The 22893-nt window shown below is 40.0% G+C and overlaps 2 protein-coding genes across 8 annotated transcripts in view; one reads left to right on the forward strand and one right to left on the reverse strand.

Annotated features, from left to right (window-relative positions):
- The window catches only part of OSMR (oncostatin M receptor), a 56990-nt gene extending 42748 nt beyond the window's left edge, over positions 1 to 14242 (forward strand). For 2 of the 3 annotated variants that reach the window (XM_081230397.1, XM_081230398.1), the window contains exons 11-18: positions 429 to 651; positions 3325 to 3504; positions 4552 to 4656; positions 6128 to 6304; positions 6933 to 7100; positions 10559 to 10640; positions 11631 to 11703; positions 12026 to 14242. In XM_081230397.1, the coding sequence (XP_081086523.1) occupies positions 429 to 651; positions 3325 to 3504; positions 4552 to 4656; positions 6128 to 6304; positions 6933 to 7100; positions 10559 to 10640; positions 11631 to 11703; positions 12026 to 12601 (1584 nt within the window). In that variant the 3' untranslated portion in view covers positions 12602 to 14242. Of the gene's footprint in view, positions 1 to 428; positions 652 to 3324; positions 3505 to 4551; positions 4657 to 5793; positions 5921 to 6127; positions 6305 to 6932; positions 7101 to 10558; positions 10641 to 11630; positions 11704 to 12025 lie in introns of those variants that run through there. The other variant, XM_081230399.1, reaches the window with a different exon arrangement.
- A 3826-nt stretch (positions 14243 to 18068) lies between these two features.
- RICTOR (RPTOR independent companion of MTOR complex 2) overlaps positions 18069 to 22893 on the reverse strand; it is a 122029-nt gene continuing 117204 nt past the window's right edge. For all 5 annotated transcript variants that reach the window (XM_081233209.1, XM_081233208.1, XM_081233206.1 and 2 more), the window contains 2 exons: positions 22691 to 22829; positions 18069 to 22567 (listed from right to left, as the gene is read on the reverse strand). In XM_081233209.1, coding sequence (XP_081089335.1) covers positions 22493 to 22567; positions 22691 to 22829 — 214 coding nt within the window. In that variant the 3' untranslated portion in view covers positions 18069 to 22492. The remainder of the gene's footprint in view (positions 22568 to 22690; positions 22830 to 22893) is intronic.

The following is a 22893-nucleotide window of genomic DNA, read 5'->3' on the forward strand; positions in this document are numbered from 1 at the left end:
AGCCCAATCTCAGGTCTGGGGGTGCACACACACCAGGGGCACTGTCTGTCCTCGGGAAGGTAGGCCAGAGGTTCAGGGCCCTCCCGTCTGGGTCTCCTCCTGTCTTTCCCACTCCATACTCACTGAGTGTGTTTTAATCCAGGCTAAAGAGTCCCCCTTTCTCTCTGTTCCTGACTTGGTCACTCCTCTCTGGACACAATATACTCTTGATCTCTCCCCCAGATGATCCTATTCTCTGCTCAATTTTAGTTAGAATAGAATGTCTGATTTCAAGCTTGGTGTAGAAGGTTATTTTCTCTCTTAAGCTGTTTTAATTTGACTGGTGTGTGTGTGTGTGTTCAATCAAGGGACAGAAAAGATGAAAAAAATTAAGCAAACTCTTTTCAGAGGAAAGCCCATTTTGAAATGATTGTCAATATTTTTTTCAGCCACTATCAAAAGTGCATGCCAACGGGAAGATCCTATTCTATAATGTAACTGTAGAAAATCTAGACAAGCCATCCAGGTCAGAGGTCCTCTCCATCCCTGCTCCCACCAGCAGCACAGAACTAACCCTCAATCAGTGCTCTTACCAAATCCATGTCACAGCTCACAACAGTGTGGGCCCTTCTCCTGCTTCTGTAATTGTCGTTTCTGGAGACCCTGAAAATGGTGAGTGTTTTTGGTTTTGTTTTTCTTCTCTAGAAAAATGTTGATGGTGTTATTAGGCAGAGATGGATAAATCAGAAAGGCAGTAATTTGGGGAGACCAAAGATCTAGCTGCCAAACACTGTCCGTCATTTTCTTTGGGTTCAGGCATGTCAGCGGGTTTCTGGTGCAGTCCTCCTTTGTGTGGGAAGAAGATTTCAGCCATAGCTCAGGGATTCTTCCACCAACTTGGGAAATTGTCTCAAATTTATTCAAATAAATGCAACACCAACAACCAGTCCCAACTGAGAGTTAGAGCTGGTATGAAAGTGCTTTGCGGCTTATGAAATACGAGGTGCGTTTATTATATGGCAGAATATTTTGTCAGTCTTGGCCACCTATAAAGAGCCCAGGAACATTTCTGGACATCATGAGGAGAGCTAGCATCATCTTTTGAGAAGGGCTTTGTCAAAGCTCTGGAATAAAATGGTGATAACTGGCTAAACCCTTAGCCTGTGAGAGACCAGAGAAGGTGGAAGTGACCTTACATGTACAATTAATAATGGTGTAAATTTCCTTCTTGGAAGAGCTGTGCAAAGAGGTTGGCTGCACTAACCCCGCCTGTAGCAGTACACACTCTGAGACACTGCACACTTGGACATGACCCAACAGACATCCTAAGGTCATTCCTGAACCTTGCAATAATGTCACCCTTCAGTTACTGCTATAAAAATGTTCAGACCCTGCTTGTAGGGTTATGTCACATTGCTTTATACCTATCATTCAAATTAGGCTTAAATTTAGGTTAAGTGGGCTAGATTAGAGGGTATTATTATTTTGTTTTATTTATTTTGTTTAAGAACTATCCAGTGTGTCAAGTAAGAAAAAGAAATTGGGATTGTGCCACAGGAGAAAAACTAAGGAGTTACTTAACATAATCTTTGCTTGTCAAGAACTGTATTAGAGAAGGAAGTGAATAGTTGTATTCTGTCTTTATTAGCGCCAGAATGGGAAAGGTGGGCATTTCATTCACCCTGGGGGAGCTGATAGATTAAAAAAAACACTGCCTCCAATGAGGCTCAGCTCAAACAACTCTGCTAAACACTATTATCTGTTTGGGGTCATCCCTATCTGTGGGTTCCTACCATACCTTCCTTCCCCATGCCCTGCCTTTAGAACCCATTCCTTCCCCTTGTGAGGCCCTATCCAGCTTTCCTGATGTGGTCCACATTCTTAAGTCTCTAGAGTGGATAAAGGCACTGATGTGCTATGAGACAGACCAAGGAGGTTTAGCCAATTCACACTAGAGTGTGAATGGCTGAAGAAAAAAAAATAGATTCCCTTTCTCTTTCCCTCTACCTCCACTCCTCAAAACATATTTGCAATTTTAAAGAAGCAGCTTAGTAAGAGTCATGCTTCTAAGTTTGGGGTGAAATTTTAGTCAGTGTGAATAAGTGAAGTAGAAAATGTCAGTTTTAATCTGAAAGAGATTTGTCTCTCTGATGAAGGTTTGGGGAACCTCTCGCCTCATACCTGGGGGCTGCACATTCCTTTCGGTGCTCCCAGCCGGGTGGTAATTTGGTGCCCTAGAAAATGTAATAGCACCCTGCTTTCGCATCAGTGTTCAGCTGTAATTAGAATTGCCAGATAAAATAAAAGATGCCCAGTTCAATATGAATTGCAGAGAAGCAACATGTACATTTTGAGTGTTAAGTCTGTCCCGTGTAACATTTGCGCCACACTGGCTGCCTCTCTGAACAGCTGCTTGCAGGTCCACCCCTTGATCAGAGTCTGCTTTTACTCAAGTGACCACCAGGGACCACTGCCCTCTGAACAGTGGCAGGCTGTGGAGACAACCTCGGAAATAGGAGAAATTCTCATCCCTCAATATCTAGGCTGACCCACTTGAAATCAGTAGAACTGTAGTCCATTGAGACCATATCACCTTTTTCCCAATTGTCAGACCTTAGGACAACTACCCTGGTGCATAAAATATGTTGAGGTGGTATCCTAGGTCATAAGTAGTGTGCACATCCATTCATAATCTGGCTTAGTACATACCTGAATTGTTCTTTCCTTTTTTCTCCACACTCACCTCAGTTTCTGCCCCTAACATCTAGGAGACCGTAGTTAGTTCAGGGGCAGCCAGCATTATGTGGGACAATTAAGCCAAATTATTCATCCATTCAACAGATGATTTTTGAAAGCAGATCAAGTACCAGACACAGTTCTAGGTCAAGGGTCAACAACTTTTTCGGTAAAGGGGCAGAGAGTAAATATTTTAGGCATTGTAGGCCAGACAGTCTCCAATCTATATTCTGTATTCTTTGTTTGTTTTTAAAAACTCTTTAAAAATCTTAAAACCAGTCTTAGCTTAAGGGTCATATAAAAACAAGCTTCCAAGGCTGGATTTGTCCTGCTGGCAGTGGTTTGCTGATCCCTGTTTTAGGGGCTGATGTCCCTTTGGGTCTCAGAAGATCAGGACAAGGGGCATCTGAAGGGCAGGTGTGAATATTTGTTGGGAGTGAGAGGCAGGAAAATATCCCTCCTGCCCTAGCCCAAGCCCCATAGCAATTGAAGAGGTAGGGCTCTTACCTGCTAGATACGCTGCACGTTCAAGTTTATTTTCTTCTGTAGATATTTTTGCAAAATGTATGATTAATTAAATCTGAAGCATTGCCCTCTTTGTATGTACAGAAGAGGTTGAAAAAGGAAGAGTTAATGGCACAGGGGATGGATTTTCTGTGTCTTGGAAGCCCCAATCCGGAGATGCCACAGGCTACGTTGTGGAGTGGTGTGATGGTCCCCAGGACCTGCCCTGTGTTCTCCAGTGGAAAAACCTAGGCCCCAATACAACAAGCACAGTCATTAACTCAGGTAAGAAGAACCTTCTGTATTACCACGCTGCTCCATTCACCTGGCAGCAACTTCAACAGGGATTTCTGGATCATCTCAGATACTTTGTGCTCAACTGATAACTACAAATCCAGCGTGGGTCTTGGAGTTCAAATTTTGCAGTGATGTGGTCTAAGTTTTGACCTTTATATCTACTTTTACAGAGACCATCTGGACCGAAGGCTGGAACAGGTGTTCATGAGTCTCATGAATTTGTTCAGCAGTGAGTCAGCAGTCTCAAATGAATGGCAGAGGGACATTATAACAGTTGTCCTGAGAGTTTTTACAAAAGCAAAGACGTGTGTGGATTGGGGAGACATAAGAGTAGAGCTGATGGGAGTCGATTATCAACTTCAGTTTCAATGGAACATGTAGAACTTGGTCTCTTTCCTCCCACACTGGATTTGTCATTTCGAGATTACTAGTGTAGCAGTTGAAGGAGCCTAGGTTTGTGGCTTGATTGGGGGGGTTGGTGGCGCCATCTGCTGGGCTCAAGATAAAGATGTGGGAATTGTCGGGGTCCAGAGGGTGATTGACGAGACTCCAGGAGGGCATTCAGTGACTGGTGGGGAGTGAGGAGGGGAGTCTTCCCTCGGCTTGAGCAGTGTCAGTGGCATGGTTCAGAGCTGTGGGGTGAGGGGAAAGTGAGGTACTGGAAGCAAATCTTCCAGACGCTTGCCCTTCATGGGCAGAGAGAAGGCCAGTCGCTGGCAGGGGATTTGGAGTCAAAGGAGAGTTTTACATGGTTTTCTGTGTCTGGTTGAATTCTGCGCCCAGTTGCATGCACGTGGATAAGGGCATGTTTGCGAGCTCTTGATCAAGAGGAGGATGTAGAGGACAGTCGCCCAGACTTCGTGGGAAATGCTGGAGGACTCAGGGGAAGGAGGGAAGATGGTGGAGGTGAAGGGCAGAAACCCCGAGGAGGAAACTCTTAAAGGGACACACATTCATTTTTCATTCTTCTTCTTTTCAGAAGTAAAGAGAATGGCATCCTGTGTTATTGAAAATCTGTTGACTTTTCTTCTCTAGGTGCTTTTAGACCAGGGGTTCGATACAACTTCAGAATTTATGGAATTTCTACCAAAAGGATGGCTCATTTATTAGAGAAAAAAGCAGGATACTTGGAGGAACTGGGTAAGTTTAAAGCATTTAATGTGTCCATTGTTCAGAACAACCCAGAAACTCTTCACTTTGGGTTTAGGAAGATTACAGCACCTTTCCTAAGTTTCAGTGTCCCGTTTATTCTGGCAATGGGGTTTTTTAAAAAGTTATTTTTTAATCATATAAATATAAAACATTTTCATTAAAGACAATTTATAAGATGTTATGCAAAAGAAGACAAAATCATTGCTAATTTTACCACCCAAGGGCAAATATCGGGAGTTAATATTTTATGTGTATCCTTTCTCAGTACAGATATACACTTTTAAATAAAAATGGGATCTTTTTTATTACTACTCTATGCAGTTTTATAAAGTGCTTTTTGACTCATGTCACTAATATTTAACTGTATCATTTTTTAGTACTGCAAAGTGCCTCATGGTTTGCATATGTCAGATCACCTGTCGTTGGACTTTTATGATGATTACAAAAATATTTCTCAATTAAAAACTATAAAATTCACCTTCAGTTATCTTGCAGTCTCAAATACCCAATGTCTCTCTTCTTTCTTGGCCAAATCTCTTATGCCCTATCTGACTCACCATCATTTTATCTGAATCTTTGTCCATTGCTCTGATAATGGTTTTTCAACAAAGTCCCGGAAGTAGAATACTTGAGCCAAAAGGTTTGAACTTCTTAAATACAATTTTACAATTTTTAAGACTTTTGGTAGATATTGTGAAATCGCTGCCCCCCCCCAGAAATTGTACCATGATCCCACCAGTAGTGTGGGGGAGTTTTGATCCTCCCATGTGGTTGCTAATTCACCTTCTCGGCATCCAGGGTCTCACACCCACTGGAAGCTGGGCAGCTGTGTCCTTGATTGCCTCTCACCAATCAGACCAGCTCTTGGGGTTCTCCGTTGGGTGGGAGCTGCCCCAGAAAGGCGGGAGGGGTGTGTTGTGTGTTTTGGCGGACATAGGTCAGGTGTGCACCAGCGTATGTGCTGAAACAGGCTCTCAGGGAAGCCTCAGAATAAACGCTTTCCAATTCTCCCTGTGACACTTGGACAATTGTGCATTGCTACCACCTGGGAACTAGAGTTCTTCAAAGTTGCCCATACCTCTTCAAACATAACCCTTCCTCCTCCTCCCTTCCTCCCTACTTCAGTTCATCCTCCCAAACACTGTTGAGAATTCAGACTCAGAATGAAGTCTAGGAAAGCCTTTCTTTTTTGCTGTGTGACCTTGCCAAGTTACTGAGACTCTCTGGGCATCCATTTCTACATCTGAGAGAGGTAAGGCTTGAACAACATGATTGCTTAACTCCTTGCCAGCTCTCACGAACTAAGTCAGGGCGTACATCCTCTAGAGAAAAAGATGAGACTCCTTCACTTGGCACACGCACCTACAGAGTGGGCCATGCTTCTGCTTTCAGTTTACACCAGTGCGCTGAGACTCTTTCTAAATCGTAAATCTTACATTATCCCAACTTCCTTTTCTAGCTCCTTCAGACAACCCTCAAGTGGTCATGAGTAACTTGACCTCCCACTCCTTCACTCTGAGTTGGAAGGATTATTCCACTGAATCCCAACCTGGCTTTATACAAGGATACCATGTCTACCTGAAACCCAAGGCGGGGGAGCAGTGCCACCCGGCATTTGAAAAGACAGTTCTTCCAGGTGACATTTTTTTGTTTTTGTTTTTGTCTGTTTACCGTTTCAAGGTCTCATTATTTGAAATCATTGGAAAGGCTGCCGGCTGTCTCTGACTGTGGCCAGGTTGAATTCTGTGCTCATGTGCTTTTATGACGGAATGGTGTTCTTAAACAAGTTAGTAGGGTGGACAAGACCATGGGGGCCAGGATTTTAACTTACTTAAAAACAATGTGGCCCAGTATTTTTAGAAGCACCTGAAATACCCTCAGCTCCTTAAGAAAACCTACCACTTAGGAAACGTTCTTGCTAACCTCATTTTCTTTTTTTCTTTGACGTCATTAAAGTTTATTAAATGTAGATCTAAGTAGCACGGGCAGGCTCTTACTCTCTCTCTGGCAGGTTTGAGTGCTTCCCCTGGGTCAGGAACATCCCTTGTTTAGCAGGGTGCTTGCTTTGCCTGCCGTCTCCCAAATATTTTACCAGTGTCCCCAGTGTGATGAAATTATGATTTCATTTTTGGTTGGTTTGGAAATGTTGGCAGTGCCAAGTCAACAAGAGTATTAGTGCATCACTGTCTCACAAGATCTTTATCACGCTCTTAATAGTTTTTTCTTCGTGGAAAAAAAAAATTTTTTTTTTTTTAAACCCACAGAAGATTCAGTATGTTGCAAATACACAATTGACAACCCGGAACAAAAGACATTTGTTGTGGAAAACCTACAGCCAGAATCCGTCTATGAGTTTTTTGTCACTCCTTACACAAGTGTTGGCGAGGGTCCCCTGGATGCCTTCACAAAGGTCACAACTCTGGATGAACACTGTGAGTTTTTCCAAATCAAAACTCTTAGCAGTTCCTGGGAAAATGACACACACCATGGGCATGGGTTTTGTCTAGATTGGGAATTTTTAAACCTTTCTTCTCTTTCTGTGTCTGTCTCTTTCTTTCTCTAGATGAAACTCACCAAAAAAGGAAATGTTATGCAGAATCCCACTACATAAAATAGATAAGAGTGAAGCTAATCCAACTGATCTATAACCTGGAAGCTTCCTCTTGCCTCTCTCTGGCCCCTGCAGCACTTCTCTGGAACTCAGTCCCAGAATAGTTTGAAAATCACTGATGGCGTATTTTAGTGTTGACTTGGGAAGAGCCTTATGAGTTCTGTCTGGAGAGGGGTGGGGATGTTTTTCTCAGCAGAACTGCTCTCTGCAGCCAGCCTTCTGGCTGGTTTCTCTCAGTGGCAAATTACTGGCTTCCTGACCTTGCCTATCTGGGGATACTAGAAGGTGCGGTGGGGCAAGCAGTGTTGGTTCACGAACCCCGTGTTTGCAGATTTGATGGGGAAAGGGTGAGATAAAGAGAGCCATCCTTTCAAAACGCATTTGGCTTGAAAGATGGAGAAAGAAGAGGAAGGGAGAAGAATAGCAGGTTACTGGTAAATAAGATTCTGCCAGTAAATCCTGCCCTCCAACAAAGAGGAAGGTGGTGGGAGAAAACAGATACTGACGGAGGAAGCGGGGAAAGTAGGTAGCAGATAGAGCATCATAGGAGGTCCATGCTGGAAAGGACCTCTCAAGATACTCCTCCATGAAAAACAAATAGGCTAAGATATCTGCCTGAGTTGCCAAGTAGCGGAAGGTGGGGCTCTGGGGATGGGGTGGGCTCGTCAGGTAGAACCACTGGACCTGGCTGCCTGACTGGTGGTGAGGATGCCCATGACCACAGTGGCAGGTTGGGGCTGAAACATGGCCCCAGGTCTCTAAGCCAAAGGCCAGAACTCTCATAGTCAGGTTAAGATTCCAGTCAACAACTCCCATTACTTGAGCATGCTTGCCATTTTAGAGTTAATTTTAAGTTTATTTTCAGGCTATTTTTCTTCCAGCTTCAGTATTTACTTGGCTGGTAGAGGTGTGTGTATGTGTATGTGTAACACACACACACACATATAATACATATGATTATCTTTATCTCAAGTATATTTTCTAGATTTCATTTATCTCCCTTACTCCCTTAGCCTTGGCTGTGACTCAATTCTATTGATTATTATGAAAAAGTAAACTAAATTGCTGCATAATTGCAGCAGTGAGAAGGACAGTCCACAGTCACAAAAGTAGTATGGAGGACTCACAAATGCAATGGTGAGTGACAGAAGCCGGGCCCTACTCTTGCTGCACAATTCCACACATAGAGTATAGACAGAGGCAAGTGCTGTTTATGTGGCTGAAAGGCAGGATAGTGTTTACCCTGGGAGGGGAAGATGCCTGGATGGGGACACTGGGGGACTCTCAGGGGAGCTGGTAACGTTCTTTTTCTTGATCTGGGTACTGGTTACGTGGGTATGTTCAGTTTGTGAAAACTCATTGAGCTGTACACTTAGGAGCACTTTTCTGTATGCACATATTATACTTCAACAAAAAGTTTAGCAAAGCCTGTCTGAAGTTTGGAAACTACTATGGGTAGCTCCCCAGGCTTCTTCTCAGATACATTACAAATTTGTAATTTAACCAAATTTTAAAACCAATTGTAGTCATCAAAAGTACTGCTCTTGGGCTTCCCTGGTGGCGCAGTGGTTGAGAGTCCACCTGCCGATTCAGGGGACGTGGGTTCATGCCCCGGTCCAGGAAGATCCCACATGCCGCGGAGTGGCTGGGCCTGTGAGCCATGGCCGCTGAGCCTGCGCGTCCGGAGCCTGTGCTCCGCAACGGGAGAGGCCAGGGCAGTGAGAGGCCTGCGTACCGCAAAAAAAAAAAAAAAAAAAAAAAGTACTGCTCTTGAGAGCAAGGTGTTCTTTTTTTTTTTTAAACATATGTGTACTGATTTATTTATTTTTATTTATTTATTTTTGGCTGCGTTGGGTCTTCGTTGCTGCATGCAGGCTTTCTCTAGTTGTGGTGAGCAGGGGCTACTCTTTGCTGCGGGTGTGCGGGCTTCTCATTGCAGTAGCTTCTCTCGTGGAGCACAGGCTCTAGGTGCACAGGCTTCAGAAGTTGTGGCACGTGGGCTCAGTAGTTGTGGCACACGGGCTCTAGGGTGCAGGCTCAGTAGCTGTGGTGCACGGGCTTAGTTTCTCTGCAGCATGTGGGATCTTCCCAGACTCAAATCCGTGTCCCCTGCATTGGCAGGTGGATTCTTAACCACTGCACCACCAGGGAAGTCCGAGAGCAAGGTGTTCTTTAGTGGTGTCAGGAGGAGTTTCTTTCGCCTTACCTGTTGTCAGGGATAATTTTAGGCCAGTTGTTGAGGTGCTTTCTCTGCCACCCTCTTACCTTTCCATGTCCTTTTCTCCAGAGCCCTGTGCTTCCTCAGAGCACTGGGTTGGGCCTGCCCTCCCTGACAAAACTCCAGCTTTATCCACCAGCACCACAAGTCAGGCCCCATTCCTGCAAGACAGCTGGGGAGGGGGATGAGGAAAGCAGGGAGGCAAAGGGATTGAACAGGAATATATATACATGTGAATGACTGTCAGCCTCCAAACCCCTTCGTGTGATTTGCTTTTATAAAAGAGGATGTTTACCAACCCAGCTGAACTATTCTTTGGTGGATTTGCAAGCAGTGAGACCAGGAAGATGGGCATTTATGAAAATGAAGTACAGGTTGACATATCTGAGAAATAAAAATAGAATGATTATCCCGGGTGATGACTTAGGTAATTTTCTCAGAGCCTAACTAGAAGGAGTGCATTCGTCAATTTTTGACGTGTAATAAAATACCTCAAAATCTCAATGGTATACAAAAACAGATCTCTCTTTTGATGCTCCTGGCTTGGCTGATGTAAGCTGGGCCAGGTGGGACTCCAAGCTTCAGGCAGGTTTGCTCCATGTAGCTTCAGCTTAGGCTGAAGGGACAGTGGCTCTGAGGGACCAACTCTTCTCAGAGTGGGTCACAGGAACACAAGAGAGCAAGCCAACTACAAGCACACTGAACGCAGCTACCAACCAGCATGACAACTACTCACCTCCCATTGGCCAAACCAAGTCACATGGCTGAGCCCCCAAGTCAAGGGTGCGGAGTATAATTCTCATACAGGGAGGGAGTAAAGAATGGGGAGTAGTGATCCAGTCTGTCAGGAGAGGTAATGAGTTTGAGTCACAAGTGTTGAGGGCAAATGGTTCCCTGTGTTAGCTGGTTGGTCTCACTGCCCTGCCCCCCAGCAGTCAGACAGAACTCATATTGAATCTTGTACAAATGGAGTTTTGAGGAATAAAAGACATGTAAAACTATTTTTATTCCTTTGAGGGAAAAGCAGTCATTAAAAATATCCCTTTCGTTTTTCTCTCCAGCCCATATACTGATACGCATCATCCTGCCCATGATTTTCTGTGTTTTGATGGTCATGATAATTTGCTACTTAAAAAGTCAGTGGTAAGTGTGCGGGGAAGGTTTAATCCAAGAAGGAGTCAAAGAAAAATCTAGAAAGGAGATAGAAGTCACACCTGATAATATGAGGAAAAGTGCTGAAAAGGAAAGAACAAAGGAGGATTTGGTGGAAATATGATAAGTTTTAAACAATCTTGTTTATCAACAGATAAGCAATAAATCAATACATAAGGAAACCAGACTTCCCTGGTGGCGCAGTGGTTAAGAATCTGCCTGCCAATGCAGGGGACATGGGTTCGAGCCCTGGTCCAGGAAGATCCCACATGCCGTGGAGCAACTAAGCCCACGCGCCACAACTACTGAGCCTGCGCTCTAGAGCCCGTGAGCCACAAATACTGAGCCTGCGCTCTAGAGCCCCTGAGCCACAACTACTGAGCCTGCGTGCCACAACTACTGAAGCCTGCGCACCCTAGAGCCCATGTGCCGCAATTACTGGGCCTGTGCTCTAGAGCCCACGTGCCGCAACTACTGAAGCCCTTGCACTCTAGGGCCCGCATGCCACAACTACTGAGCCTGCGTGCTGCAACTACTGTGCTCCACAACGAGATGCCACTACAATGAGAAGCCCACGCGCCTCAACTAGAGATAGCCCGCACACAGCAACGAAGACCCAACGCAGCCAAAAATAATAATAATAATAATAAGGAAACCAACTATTTTAAAATGTTGCAAAATTTGTTCATAGCAATAGCTAATATTTATATTTCACTTACCATGTACTTGGAAGTGTTCTAAGTGCTTTACATATAACAATTCATTTAATGCTTCCAACACCACCATCACCACCGTAATGATCTCCATTGCACCAGTAAGGAAATTAAAGCATAGAAGGGTTAAAAAGCTTGCTTAAGGTTACAGTGTTAATGAGTGATTGACAGAGCGCAGATTAGAAACCAGGAATCTGACTCCAGCGTTCTCACTCTTAACCATTCCACTATATTGCAAAATTCAGTCTAATTTTCACTGTTTTTCTAGGCTGAAGGAGAAGTGTTATCGTGACATTCCAGACCCTTACAAGAGCAGTGTCCTGTCATTAATAAAATCCAAGGTAAATGCTGGGAAATTGTATGGATACTCATATGCTTGTTAAAGACCAACCCAGGGCTGGGGTTATAACAATCATACGCTCCTAGACCTTCTCAGGAAGATGTCACAAAGCAAAAGCCTCTTCTCCCATAGCCATGAAAGGGTTGAACGCAACTTTGATTTCTTCTGTCGGGATATCTTTTGGTTTTCAACATCACCTCCAGTTAACTTGTGACCAGGATAAAACAAAACAAAAAAAAAATTGAAGCTCTAAGTGCGTTTCACATACTGTATATACTGTGATACACACACACACCTTTGCACACTTTCTGTTTCTGTTCCAGGAGAATCCTCATCTAACGATAATGAATGTCAACGACTGTGTTCCAGATGCTATTGAAGTTATAAACAAGCTGGAAGGGAGTAAGATACAGTTCTTAGGCACTAGGAAGTCACTCACAGAAACTGAATTTACTGAGCCTGCCTACATTTACCTCCTTCCGACAGAGAAGAACTACTCTGGCCCTGGACCTTGCATCTGTTTTGAGAACTTCACCTATAATCAGGCAGCTTCTGACTTTGCTTCTTGTGGACATTTCCCAGCAACCCCTCAAGCCCCACCACATCAGCTGGGACCACTGACTTCACCTGAAAATTTACTAAAGGCACTGGAACAAAACTACATGAATTCCCTGGGAGAAATCCCAGCCGGAGAAGCTAATTTGAATTATGTGTCCCAGTTGGCTTCACCCACCTCTGGAGACAAGGACAGCCTGCCAACAAATCCACCAGAGCCAGCACTCTGTTCAGAGTATAAAATGCAAATGGCCATACCCCTGGGTCTTGCCTCCGCTCCCCCAAGTGAGAACAGCAGCCTCTCCTCCACTACCCTTTTAGTTCAAGGTGAACACTGCCGCTAAGCAGTGTACCCATTTCATATCCTTATGCTACACAGACCCTAGGAGAAGCATAGCCGGCACCATTCCATCACCAGATACCTCGGGGCCTAATCCCAGTGCGGTAGCATCACCACTGTCAGGTCTGATTTATATAGTCCTGCTAGGTTTTGAAGGTCAGAAGCTATGAAACTTAACATTAACCCTTGGAGCAGGCTCACTGTAGAAATGGCAGGACCATGGGAACAGGCTTACCTTGCTGCTGCGTGTTCCACATTCACCTTTATAACAGCAGACTTGGCACTTGACATAGGGATAGACCCCATCCACTCAGTACTGGACAGGTCCTTGAAGTTCAGTTTTTAGTAAGAAAGTATTTCCATTAAGTTTTACCCCACATTTAATATCGTAAGAGTAAAGGAACTAGATTTCAGGCTTTAATAAAGGCTACAGAAGATTCGTTACTGGAGCATAAATTGTCAATGTTAATGTATTCTGGGTGTGTTTAATGAAGAAGTCACAGATATTTGAGACCAAAACAGATTTTAGACTTGCCTTGAAGTGATGATAATTTGTAGCTCATTGATGTAGTAAAATGAACTCTTCCTATTAGACCTTATCTAATAGGTAAGACATGCGAATGAATCGATGAGATCCCCACAACTGTCCTTCTGTTTAGTTTACCACGGTTAAAGAGTGGGACTGGCATGGAACCCCTGCCTCAGTGTCAAGATTATAGCACTCCTACTTAGTAGGCACGTCTTCTACCACAATTTTTGATGACTACCTCAGAACAGATAAAAGGACAATGTCATTAATTCCATTCACATTTATGGTTCCTCTTTTTTTCAAGAACTCTGATATATAAATGACCTATTTTCAGTAAGCATCTTTTGGACTCTGCAGTAGGTTGTCTGGGTCAAGATAATGCCTTCACTGTCTCCTTATATTCCTATTATGCTAACATGATAAAATGAAACCTCATTGTTGAACATCATTTAGATATAACTGCAAAAGGCTAAATGGAGTGGGAACTCCTGTAGTGGCTCAGCAGCAGCTTTGTCTCTTTGAACCAATATATGCAAAGCACATACCTGGTACATAGCAGGTGTTCAATCATGCTAGAGTTCTTTTCTTTCTGCCCGACAACCGTTAATGTTTACTTATCACACTTCTAAACAAGCACAGTTAGGGGCTCCTTTTTCTTTGTTGTGGTGGAGATGACGCTGCCTGTGCTTCTGGTACCGAATGCCCTGTGCTGTGCCATTCCACGCCATGAAGAATGAGAGAGAAGGAGCCAAGCTGAAAGGAACATGGCTGTCAACTGACCTAAATATACACAAACCCGGACTTCTGTTCAGGCTTTTCAACTTTTTCCTTCCATATAACTAAGCCTTTGGCTGAATAATGGGCTATGTACACCTAACACAGTACAAACGAGTATCTTGATTAAGTGTTCTGAGAAGACTCGGGCCAGTATTGTTATCATTTAGCCTCTTTGAGTTTGTCATGATGCAATTATAAAAGTACATAGAAACATCAATGACAGTGATGATTGATTTGTAAATAGTATCTTTCATGAAGATTAAAAAAAAATAATAATCCACAAAACCTTGAAGTCATTTTTGTTGCAATAAGCTTTAATTAAAATATTTCACCATTGCATTATTTTGTTTTCTCTACCTCAATGAAATGAAAATCTTAACAATTATTATAGCCGATAAATAAGCTTACTAGAAATGTAAATTCCTGAGTACCAGTCCAAATCTCATAACCTGAATCTCTGTGGCCCAAGGCCTGGAATTCATATATTTCATAAGTTTCCAGGCATTCAGATGCACACTCGACTTTGAGAATCATTGGTCTAAGTCAAATGAAGATGTCTTTCTGAAATATGACAACATACCAATAGGATAGGCTGGGCTATATAACTTTGTCCTTACAGTATCACTATGACTATAGTTTTGGCTGTAAACATTCTTCTCCCATCTTTGTAAATAACCAAATAACTTAGTACTTGAAACCTATATGCCATTTAACAGCATCATTTTAAGAAGTGTTATTCAGAAACTTTGAAATTTGTATTCATGTGTCAGAATTATTACGATTAAAAAAAAACCAACTCATGGAGAATTTCAAATATATACAAACGGAGAAGAGTTTAGCAAACCCTTATGCACTGTCATCAATCCGAACAGCCACTAAACCATGTTTGTTTTAGTCCATCTATACTCTTATTCAGTCTCCCTCCTGATATGATTTTGAGGCAAATCATGATTTCATCTGTAAATATTTCTCTAAATAGGGTTTACTTTTTCTAATACAGCCATAATACCTTTTAAAAAACATACCTATCAAAAATCAAACAACCCAATCAAAAAATGGGTAGAAGATCTAAATAGACATTTCTTCAAAGAAGACATACAGATGGCCAAAAAGCACATGAAAAGATGCTCAGCATTGCTAATTATCAGAGAAATGCAAATCAAAACTACAATGAGGTATCACCTCACACAGGTCAGAATGGCCATCGTCAAAAAGTCTACAAACAATAAATGCTGGAGAGGGTGTGGAGAAAAGGGAACCCTCCTACACTTTTGGTGGGAGTGTATATTGGTACAACCACTATGGAGAACAGAATGGAGCTTCCTTAAAAAACTATAAATAGAACTACCATATGACCCAGCAATCCCACTACTGGGCATATAGCCTGAGAAAACCATAATTCAAAAAGATACATGCACCCCCAATGTTCACTGCAGCACTATTTACAATAGCCAAGACACGGAAGTAACCTAAATGTCCATCAACAAAGGAATGGATTAAGAAGATGTAATACATATATACAATGGACTGCTAGCCATAAAAAAAAAACCACGAAATAATGCCATTTGCAAGAACATGGATGGACCTAGAGGTTATCATACTAAGTAAGTCAGAGAAAGACAAACATGATATCACTTATATGTGGAATCTAAAAAAAAGCTGATACAAATGAATTTATTTACAAAACAGACTCACAGACTTCAAAAACAAACTTATGATTACCAAAGGGGAAAGGTGGGGGGGGGGTTGGGAGAGATAAATTAGAAGGTTGGGATTAACATATACACACTACTGTATATAAAATAATCAACAAGGACCTACTGTATAGCACAGAGAACTCTATACTCAATATTCTGTAATAACCTACATGGGAAAAGAATCTGAAAAAGAATGGATATATGTATACGTATAACTGAATCACTTTGCTGTACATGTGAAACTCACACAACATTGTAAATCAACTATACTCCAATATAAAATAAAAAATTAAAAGAATTAAAATTCAAAAAAAATCACATCTAAAACCTAGTTAGTAATATTCCTTAGCAATATCAGGATATTTTGATGGTGGGAAAAACTGGCAACTGACCTACAAATAATGCCTCGGCCTGATGACTGGTCCTTAGCTGCAGGTAGATAGTCTGGGAGCAGGGACCTAGTCACACAGCAGAGCTATGGACCTGCTGAAAGTGCCTGCTGACATTCCAACACCTGACTCATACTAATTCTAGTGAAACTGATTCTCCACTAGAATATGATTTATTAAGAAAATCAGGTTGAATTAGACAACATCAAATATTTCTTCTAAGAGTTCTGTGGAAAGATTAGCTTTCATCTCAAAAAAATTACAAAACATACTAAACATTTTGCATAAAGTAGGACTTTGAAAATCTTTGAAGAGGTACTTCCCTGGTGGTCCAGTGGTTAAGACTCTGCAATTCTACTGCAGGGGGCGCGGGTTCAATCTCTGGTCGGGGAACTAGGATCCAGAATGCCACAAGGTGCGGCCAAAAAAAAAAAAAAAAAAATTAAAACCTTCAAAGAGATACAACAGAAGATTAAAAGCCTTCAAAAGTAGCAGTTAAAATAATACTTACAATGACTAAATCTATTCAATTTAAAGGACTAAGCAAATGTAGTCGTCTTTGTCCTCTAAGCATTAAAGAAACAAAGTTTTAGTACATTTGGATTTTTTTGAAATCAAAACAAAATTAGTTGCTATGGTTTGAATGATGCCCCCCCCCCCCCAATTCCTATGTTGAAATCCTAACACCCAAAGATGATGGTATTAGTAGATGGGGCCTTTGGGAGGTGATTAGGTCAGGAGGCCAGAGCTCTCATGAATGGGATTAATGCTCTTATAAGAGACACTAGAGTTTCCTAGTCCCTTCTGCCATGTGAGGACACAAGACACAAGAAGTCTGGGACCTGAAAGAGGGCCCTCACCCAAACATGTTCACACCCTGATTTCAGACTTTCAGCCAACAAAAGTGTGAGAAATAAATTTGTTGTTTATAAACTGCCCAGTCTGTGGTATTTTGTTACAGCAGCCCAAATGGACTTGGACAGTACTTTAATTTTTAAAAACTTTTTACTTTGTATTGGAGGATAGCCAATTAACAATGTTGTGATAGTTTCAGGTGCACAGCAAAGCAACTCAGCCATACATATACACGTTTCCATTCTCCCCCAAACTTCCCTCCCATCCAGGCTGCCAGGTGACACTGAACAGAGTTCCCTGTGCTATACAGTAGGTCCCTGTTGGTTATTTTAAATATTGCAGTGTGTACATGTCGATCCCAAACTTCCTAACTATCCCTCCTTCCACACCCTTCCCCCCGGTAACCATAAGTTAGTTCTCTGTGAGTCTGTTTCTGTTTTGTAAATAAGTTCATCTGTAACATTTTAGATTCCACACATAAGGGATATCATAGGATATTCTTCTTTCTCTAGGACGGTACTCTATATACCAAAGAGTTTTAAAAGGTGAAACAAACTGAAGTTCAGCTATATCGTCACAGTTTTCAAAGGTGAGCTGCGTGATGATGATTAAGTGTGCTTTTTAGTTTATTTGGGGGCCAACTACGTTTCTGTTGAAAAACAATAGTAGAAGGCAATATGAAAATGATACACATGTGCTTAAAAACCAAACTCTCCAAAACAAATCTATTTCTGAATACATTTTACCACATTTAATCAACTGTAACAGACCCCAGCTTTGACACTGAATTTTATTCTCCAGGCTTGGTAATTCCCCTTGTGGTATTTTCTTTTGCCACTAGGTGGCTGTAGGTTAGCTTACCTGATCCAGGCCAGTTTCTGTGTGAGAAATCAAATAGCTTATACAGAAAATAGCTTATATATCATACCATCATTGCTCATTTTGTATATTAATCACTAAAAAAATCAGAATTGTTCTATAGATCGATCCACTTTTTCAAGCCCTTTACAATAAACTGCAGTTAAAAAATAAAAACTAAAGATATTTGATTAGATTATGAAGTGTTTAGAAAGTATAAATAGCTATTTTAAAACATCTGGAACAAGCTGCTATGTGTTACTGAACCAGATTCTTATCTATGGTACCTAAAAGTCACTTTTACCAGCCTCAGTGGTACATAAATCAACACTGATGGTTTTAAAATTTCAAATAGAATGACACAAGTTTAAGAATTTTTAAGTACATTTTATTAAGAATGTATCCCTTTGATAAGATTATGCTTCAGGAGGCTTTTAATGCCCTTGACATAAAACTGTACACATTATACAAAAACAAGAAAACCACAAAAAAAAATCAAGGTGAGCAAAACCATTAGAGGACAAACCTTATTTAAATTATACACAACTCAATGAAATATTCTTACGGAAAATATATAAATACTTTTTCTTTCTATGTTACAGTTATACAATATAAATCAGATTTCAATGTCTGTTCAGTGACCTACAAACACCAGAACCTCCAAATATGTAGCAGCGTATTACTAAATAAAAAAGAAAATTTTGTGGTTAGGGAGCATTAAGTCAGATTTTTTTCACAATCCCTAACCACTTTTCAAAACTAATTTACACCATTTGTTTTACAATGCAGCTTTAGGGTTTCTGACAGGCCAATAATGGAACATTTTTCAACTATTATCTATGAAAGTTTTAATCTCCCCCCTCCTTTGCCCCAAGACTTTGCATTTTGTGCTAAATCAACCTATTTAGTGGCAAAATTACAAGATATACTTTTTTGGCATAAATTATATTTTTCAAATTAAATATTTTATAAAGAAGGTCAAACAAAATGTGCAATTTATGCATGCTGTGGCATAGCTATCCACCTATATTACAAAAATACTCTAAAGGGGAGAAAATCCACATTCTGTGTGAGTCATAAAATACTACTATGAATGAAAACTACCCTGGGAACCTAAAAGAAAAAACAAATGCTCCTAGAAAGATTCTCACAGATTTCAATATTGTCTGATAAGCACTGCTATTTTTACTGGTATGCTTTTATAATCAAACTCTCACTGTAGTGATACTCTTGAAATGAAGCTGGTAATAATGTGTTCCCTGAATGGGGAGACAAGGGAGACCTTTCCCAACTTACATTTTGGAAAATGTAAAATGTTCTTTTATTCCAACAGCTCTTCTCATAAAACTCTCTCAATTAATTGTTTCTTTTTTCCCATGTTCAATGGATTGTGAATTTGAGACCAAACTGGAAGCATAGGACAAAAGGGGAAAAACCTTCCTTCCAAAGGACCTTTCCCAAGGTAGTTTACAAAGCTCCTCTCACACAAAATTAGCACCTCACTCTTACCATGCAAAAGTAACTGCAGTTATAATTTGGATGACAATTTGATTGCTTTTTATTGCTTAATGATCTGTGCTTTAATGTGGGAATAAAAGGCATCCTCTGAATGGAATGAAAAAAAAATTATATAAATAGCAGGAGACAAATCTAAATAAGCACTCCCACCTCACTGCTGAACACTCTGCCATTGTAATATGCCCAGAAAAACTCAGCTTTAATTACCTCAAGCTCTGGATAAAAGAGCTCAAAACTATTAAAGCCACCCCATTTCAAAAGGAGTTATACACCTGATGTTAGAGTAACTACCATAATAAAGTATATACCTTCAAAGAGCCTCTTTCAAAGTGAATGTCTTACAGAATGCCCTTATGCTACCAATCTTCATTAGAAAATTTTTTATTAGGGAGAAAAGACTTTTGCCCCCCTCAAGTCTATCTAAGCATAAATAGGAAGTAAAAGTATAAGAAATTTTAGACCATATTTAATTACAAATACTAATTTCTAATTTCCTTATTTATCAGTATTTACTTATTAGTATGTGAAGCTGAAACCTGTTCTTGAAAAAAATTTCGATTAGAAATGACAATTCACTTTACAATTAGAAATTCACAGTTTACAACCAGCACAACTGCCCAAATTCCTCCAAATTATTCAATAATTACCAGTAGTACAAATTTATATAGACTAATAATTCTAAAATCTTGAAAAACTACAGTATTGACATTATTTTGGTATTTTATAGTCTGGTAATATCTATTACATATAGGTGCTTTTCTCAATTATTTCTATTACCACTGACAACATTCCTAACCTTTTCTGCTATAATTTAATATTTTAAACACTTAAGTAAATCACTTGGCACCGCATGTGAGCATTTTTCATCATAGAAGTCTACTTTTATACAAATAAGTACTTTAAGGAAACATATTAGACCTGTCAGTGAAACATGGATAAACCAAATAGCACTATACATTTAAGTATAGACATCTTTTTTTCTTAGATTACTGAGAACCACAAAGCTCTGTCTCCCCAAACTAAGTGCTATAGGCAAATATTATGATATATACACACGTCTTTCAAAGTAATAATCCAAAAAACTGTTCAGGCTAATAGTAACGAAGACTTCATTTCAGGATGGATGAGTGAGGTGGGGTCCAGGGATGGGTGTATGGGTATGGGTGTGTATGGGTGTGTATGGGTGTGTGTGTGTGTGTGTGTGTGTGTGTGTAACAAAAAAGAATTTACTGTTAACTTTTGAGGGATTAAACCACAGATTTTATATTAACTGAGGTAGTGTTTAAAATGAATGTCTAAAATATGTTAATCCCATTATTAATAAGATTACTACATCACCTCCTTTGGAGTTTTTAATCACTATTTGGTCTAGTATCTCTGACATTTGGTTCTCTGGAAGGCAGTTTAATCATCCAAGACCAAAGACCAAGGTGACAGGCAACGTTCTTAGAAGTACTGTTAACATTTAAATAAACACTTGGGTTCAGTGATAAATTAAAGTTAAAAAAAAAAAGCATTTCTTTTATCTTCAATTGGATTTTATGAAAGAAAGTCTGAAGAACCACTTTTTAACATAAGCAGAAGCTTACAGCCCTTATCTGCTTTGTTATAATGTAAGTTGCTACACAGTGCACATAAGAACAATTCACTGAAGTGCAGTCAAAGAGGTGTTATGAAGTGAGATGAAATGCTTCATCCCAATTGGAACTTTCAGTGCCAGTATATTAAAAAAAAAAAAAAAATCTCTGTGAGTAATACGTTTTCTAGTTCACAGGGTTCTTTACAGAGATCTCAAAGAAAAAGCCCATTATAAAAAGGATCTGTAATATGGGAAGATATTAATCCATGTACTATGACTGTGTCAGAGCTGATGCATAACTGTAAAAATGGTCTAAACAAATGAATTAAAAAAGGGTCCTAATCAGTCCAGCTGGATTTTTTTCTATTTATATACAGACCTCAAAAAAGATAATCCTTTCATTTACAAGCATTCTAATGAGGATGGCCATGCTTTTTTATGTACAAATTTGCATATGTTTAATTCCTGTAAAGATTTCCAAATATTTTTAGACATACACAAATTAAACACACAAATAAACAAAACCTTGCCCTCATCAACTTAATTTTGCAAATGTGATAAAGGCAATTACTGTACTCATAAACTCACCTATCACTGCATTTAGTTTGTGCAAAACAAGAACACTGATATAAAAATTAAATTACTGCTGCTTTAAAATTTGGTACTTAAGGCTTTTCACTACAATTTTTAATCGTAATAGTAAGTTTCATTAATGATTTTTTTAAAGGAACTATGGCTTTTCTTTTCCCATGGAATGTATAAATTGTAGGCAAACTTATCTTTTCCTCAAGAGATGCAAGATTTTATTTAATGCTTTCTTTTGCTTTAGGTCTAAATTAATAGTGCCTGTTCAAGTTACGGTTTAAAATGGTGATATGGGAAGCTGATGAAAATGTAAGTCCACTGAAAATATATGCATTCTATGAATGGAAAATACTTTGAATTATAAAATAATTTTCTGATTTTAATCAGGAACTGTAGTGAAAAACCTTAATTAGTTCAAATAGCCTACGATAACACATTGCAACAAAACTGAAGAGATGGAAAACAAATAAGAAACTTTATGTAAGTTTAGTAACATAAAAATAATTTATAAGTCCTGGTTGTTGAGGCTCTTCTTTTGCTGTGAGGTTACAAACCTCTGAAGTAGTGTTATAAACATGAAGAAAAAAGTGGAAGGGCCAAAGATCCCCCTCTAATACCAGCAGTTACAGCACACCCCATTGTGCTAATAGGATGCAGCCTCAGAGACACTGATTCCTAGTTTCCACAAATTAGTTAACAAACAAGGCATCTTTATATTTACCCTAAAAAAAGAATTCAGAAATAACGGTGTGAAGGGTGCTTCTGCATATCTTATTATTGTTCCACTGTTATTATGCTCTTAAAATGAAAAAATAGAAAACCTATGTAGGTATTCAGTGCTTGGCTCTTGCATACAATGGTAACTAAAACTCTTAAAACTGTGGTAATGAACAATGAACCCCCAAAAGGGCTCAATGGGGGAGAGAGGAAGTTGTTTCGGTTAGGGAAGTCCGCAGTTCCAACTGCTTATGTACCAGTAATTGCTGGAACAGCATATAGAAGATACTCCTATCTTTGCTGCCCAGTCAATCGGCATTTTCTGAGGCTTTTAGAAGTCCACAAATATGAATATATATAGTATACATCTATGTACATCATAAATATGAGGTCAGGATTCAACAGACGTATCAACTATAGGTTGCTTTGGTGGTATTGCCAAGACAGCCTCTGCTTCTTCATGCATCTAGAAAAGAAGTGGTAAATTATTAATGACTTTCTAGTGTATCAACAGATATAATCTCTTTTAACTTAATTCAAAGAGAATTATTTTTGAAAGATAAAGTTCAAAAGTACAAATCCTACTTACTTGTAAAAACTGTACATCCTGAAATAATTCTTGTATGAACCTCCGACATGGAAGTCTAAATGTGCAGTGTGACAGCAAATGGGAAACCTCAGAGTAAAGGCATATGTCATCAAATGTTTGAGGATACTTCTCCTTAATTCTAAAATGAAAGAAAAGACTAGGATGTGATAAAAATTATAATAATGACTTTGCTATTTTCTTTC

This window comes from Mesoplodon bidens, assembly GCF_964165515.1.
Source record: "Mesoplodon bidens genome assembly, chromosome: 4".
NCBI classification, from domain to species: Eukaryota; Metazoa; Chordata; class Mammalia; order Artiodactyla; family Ziphiidae; genus Mesoplodon; species Mesoplodon bidens.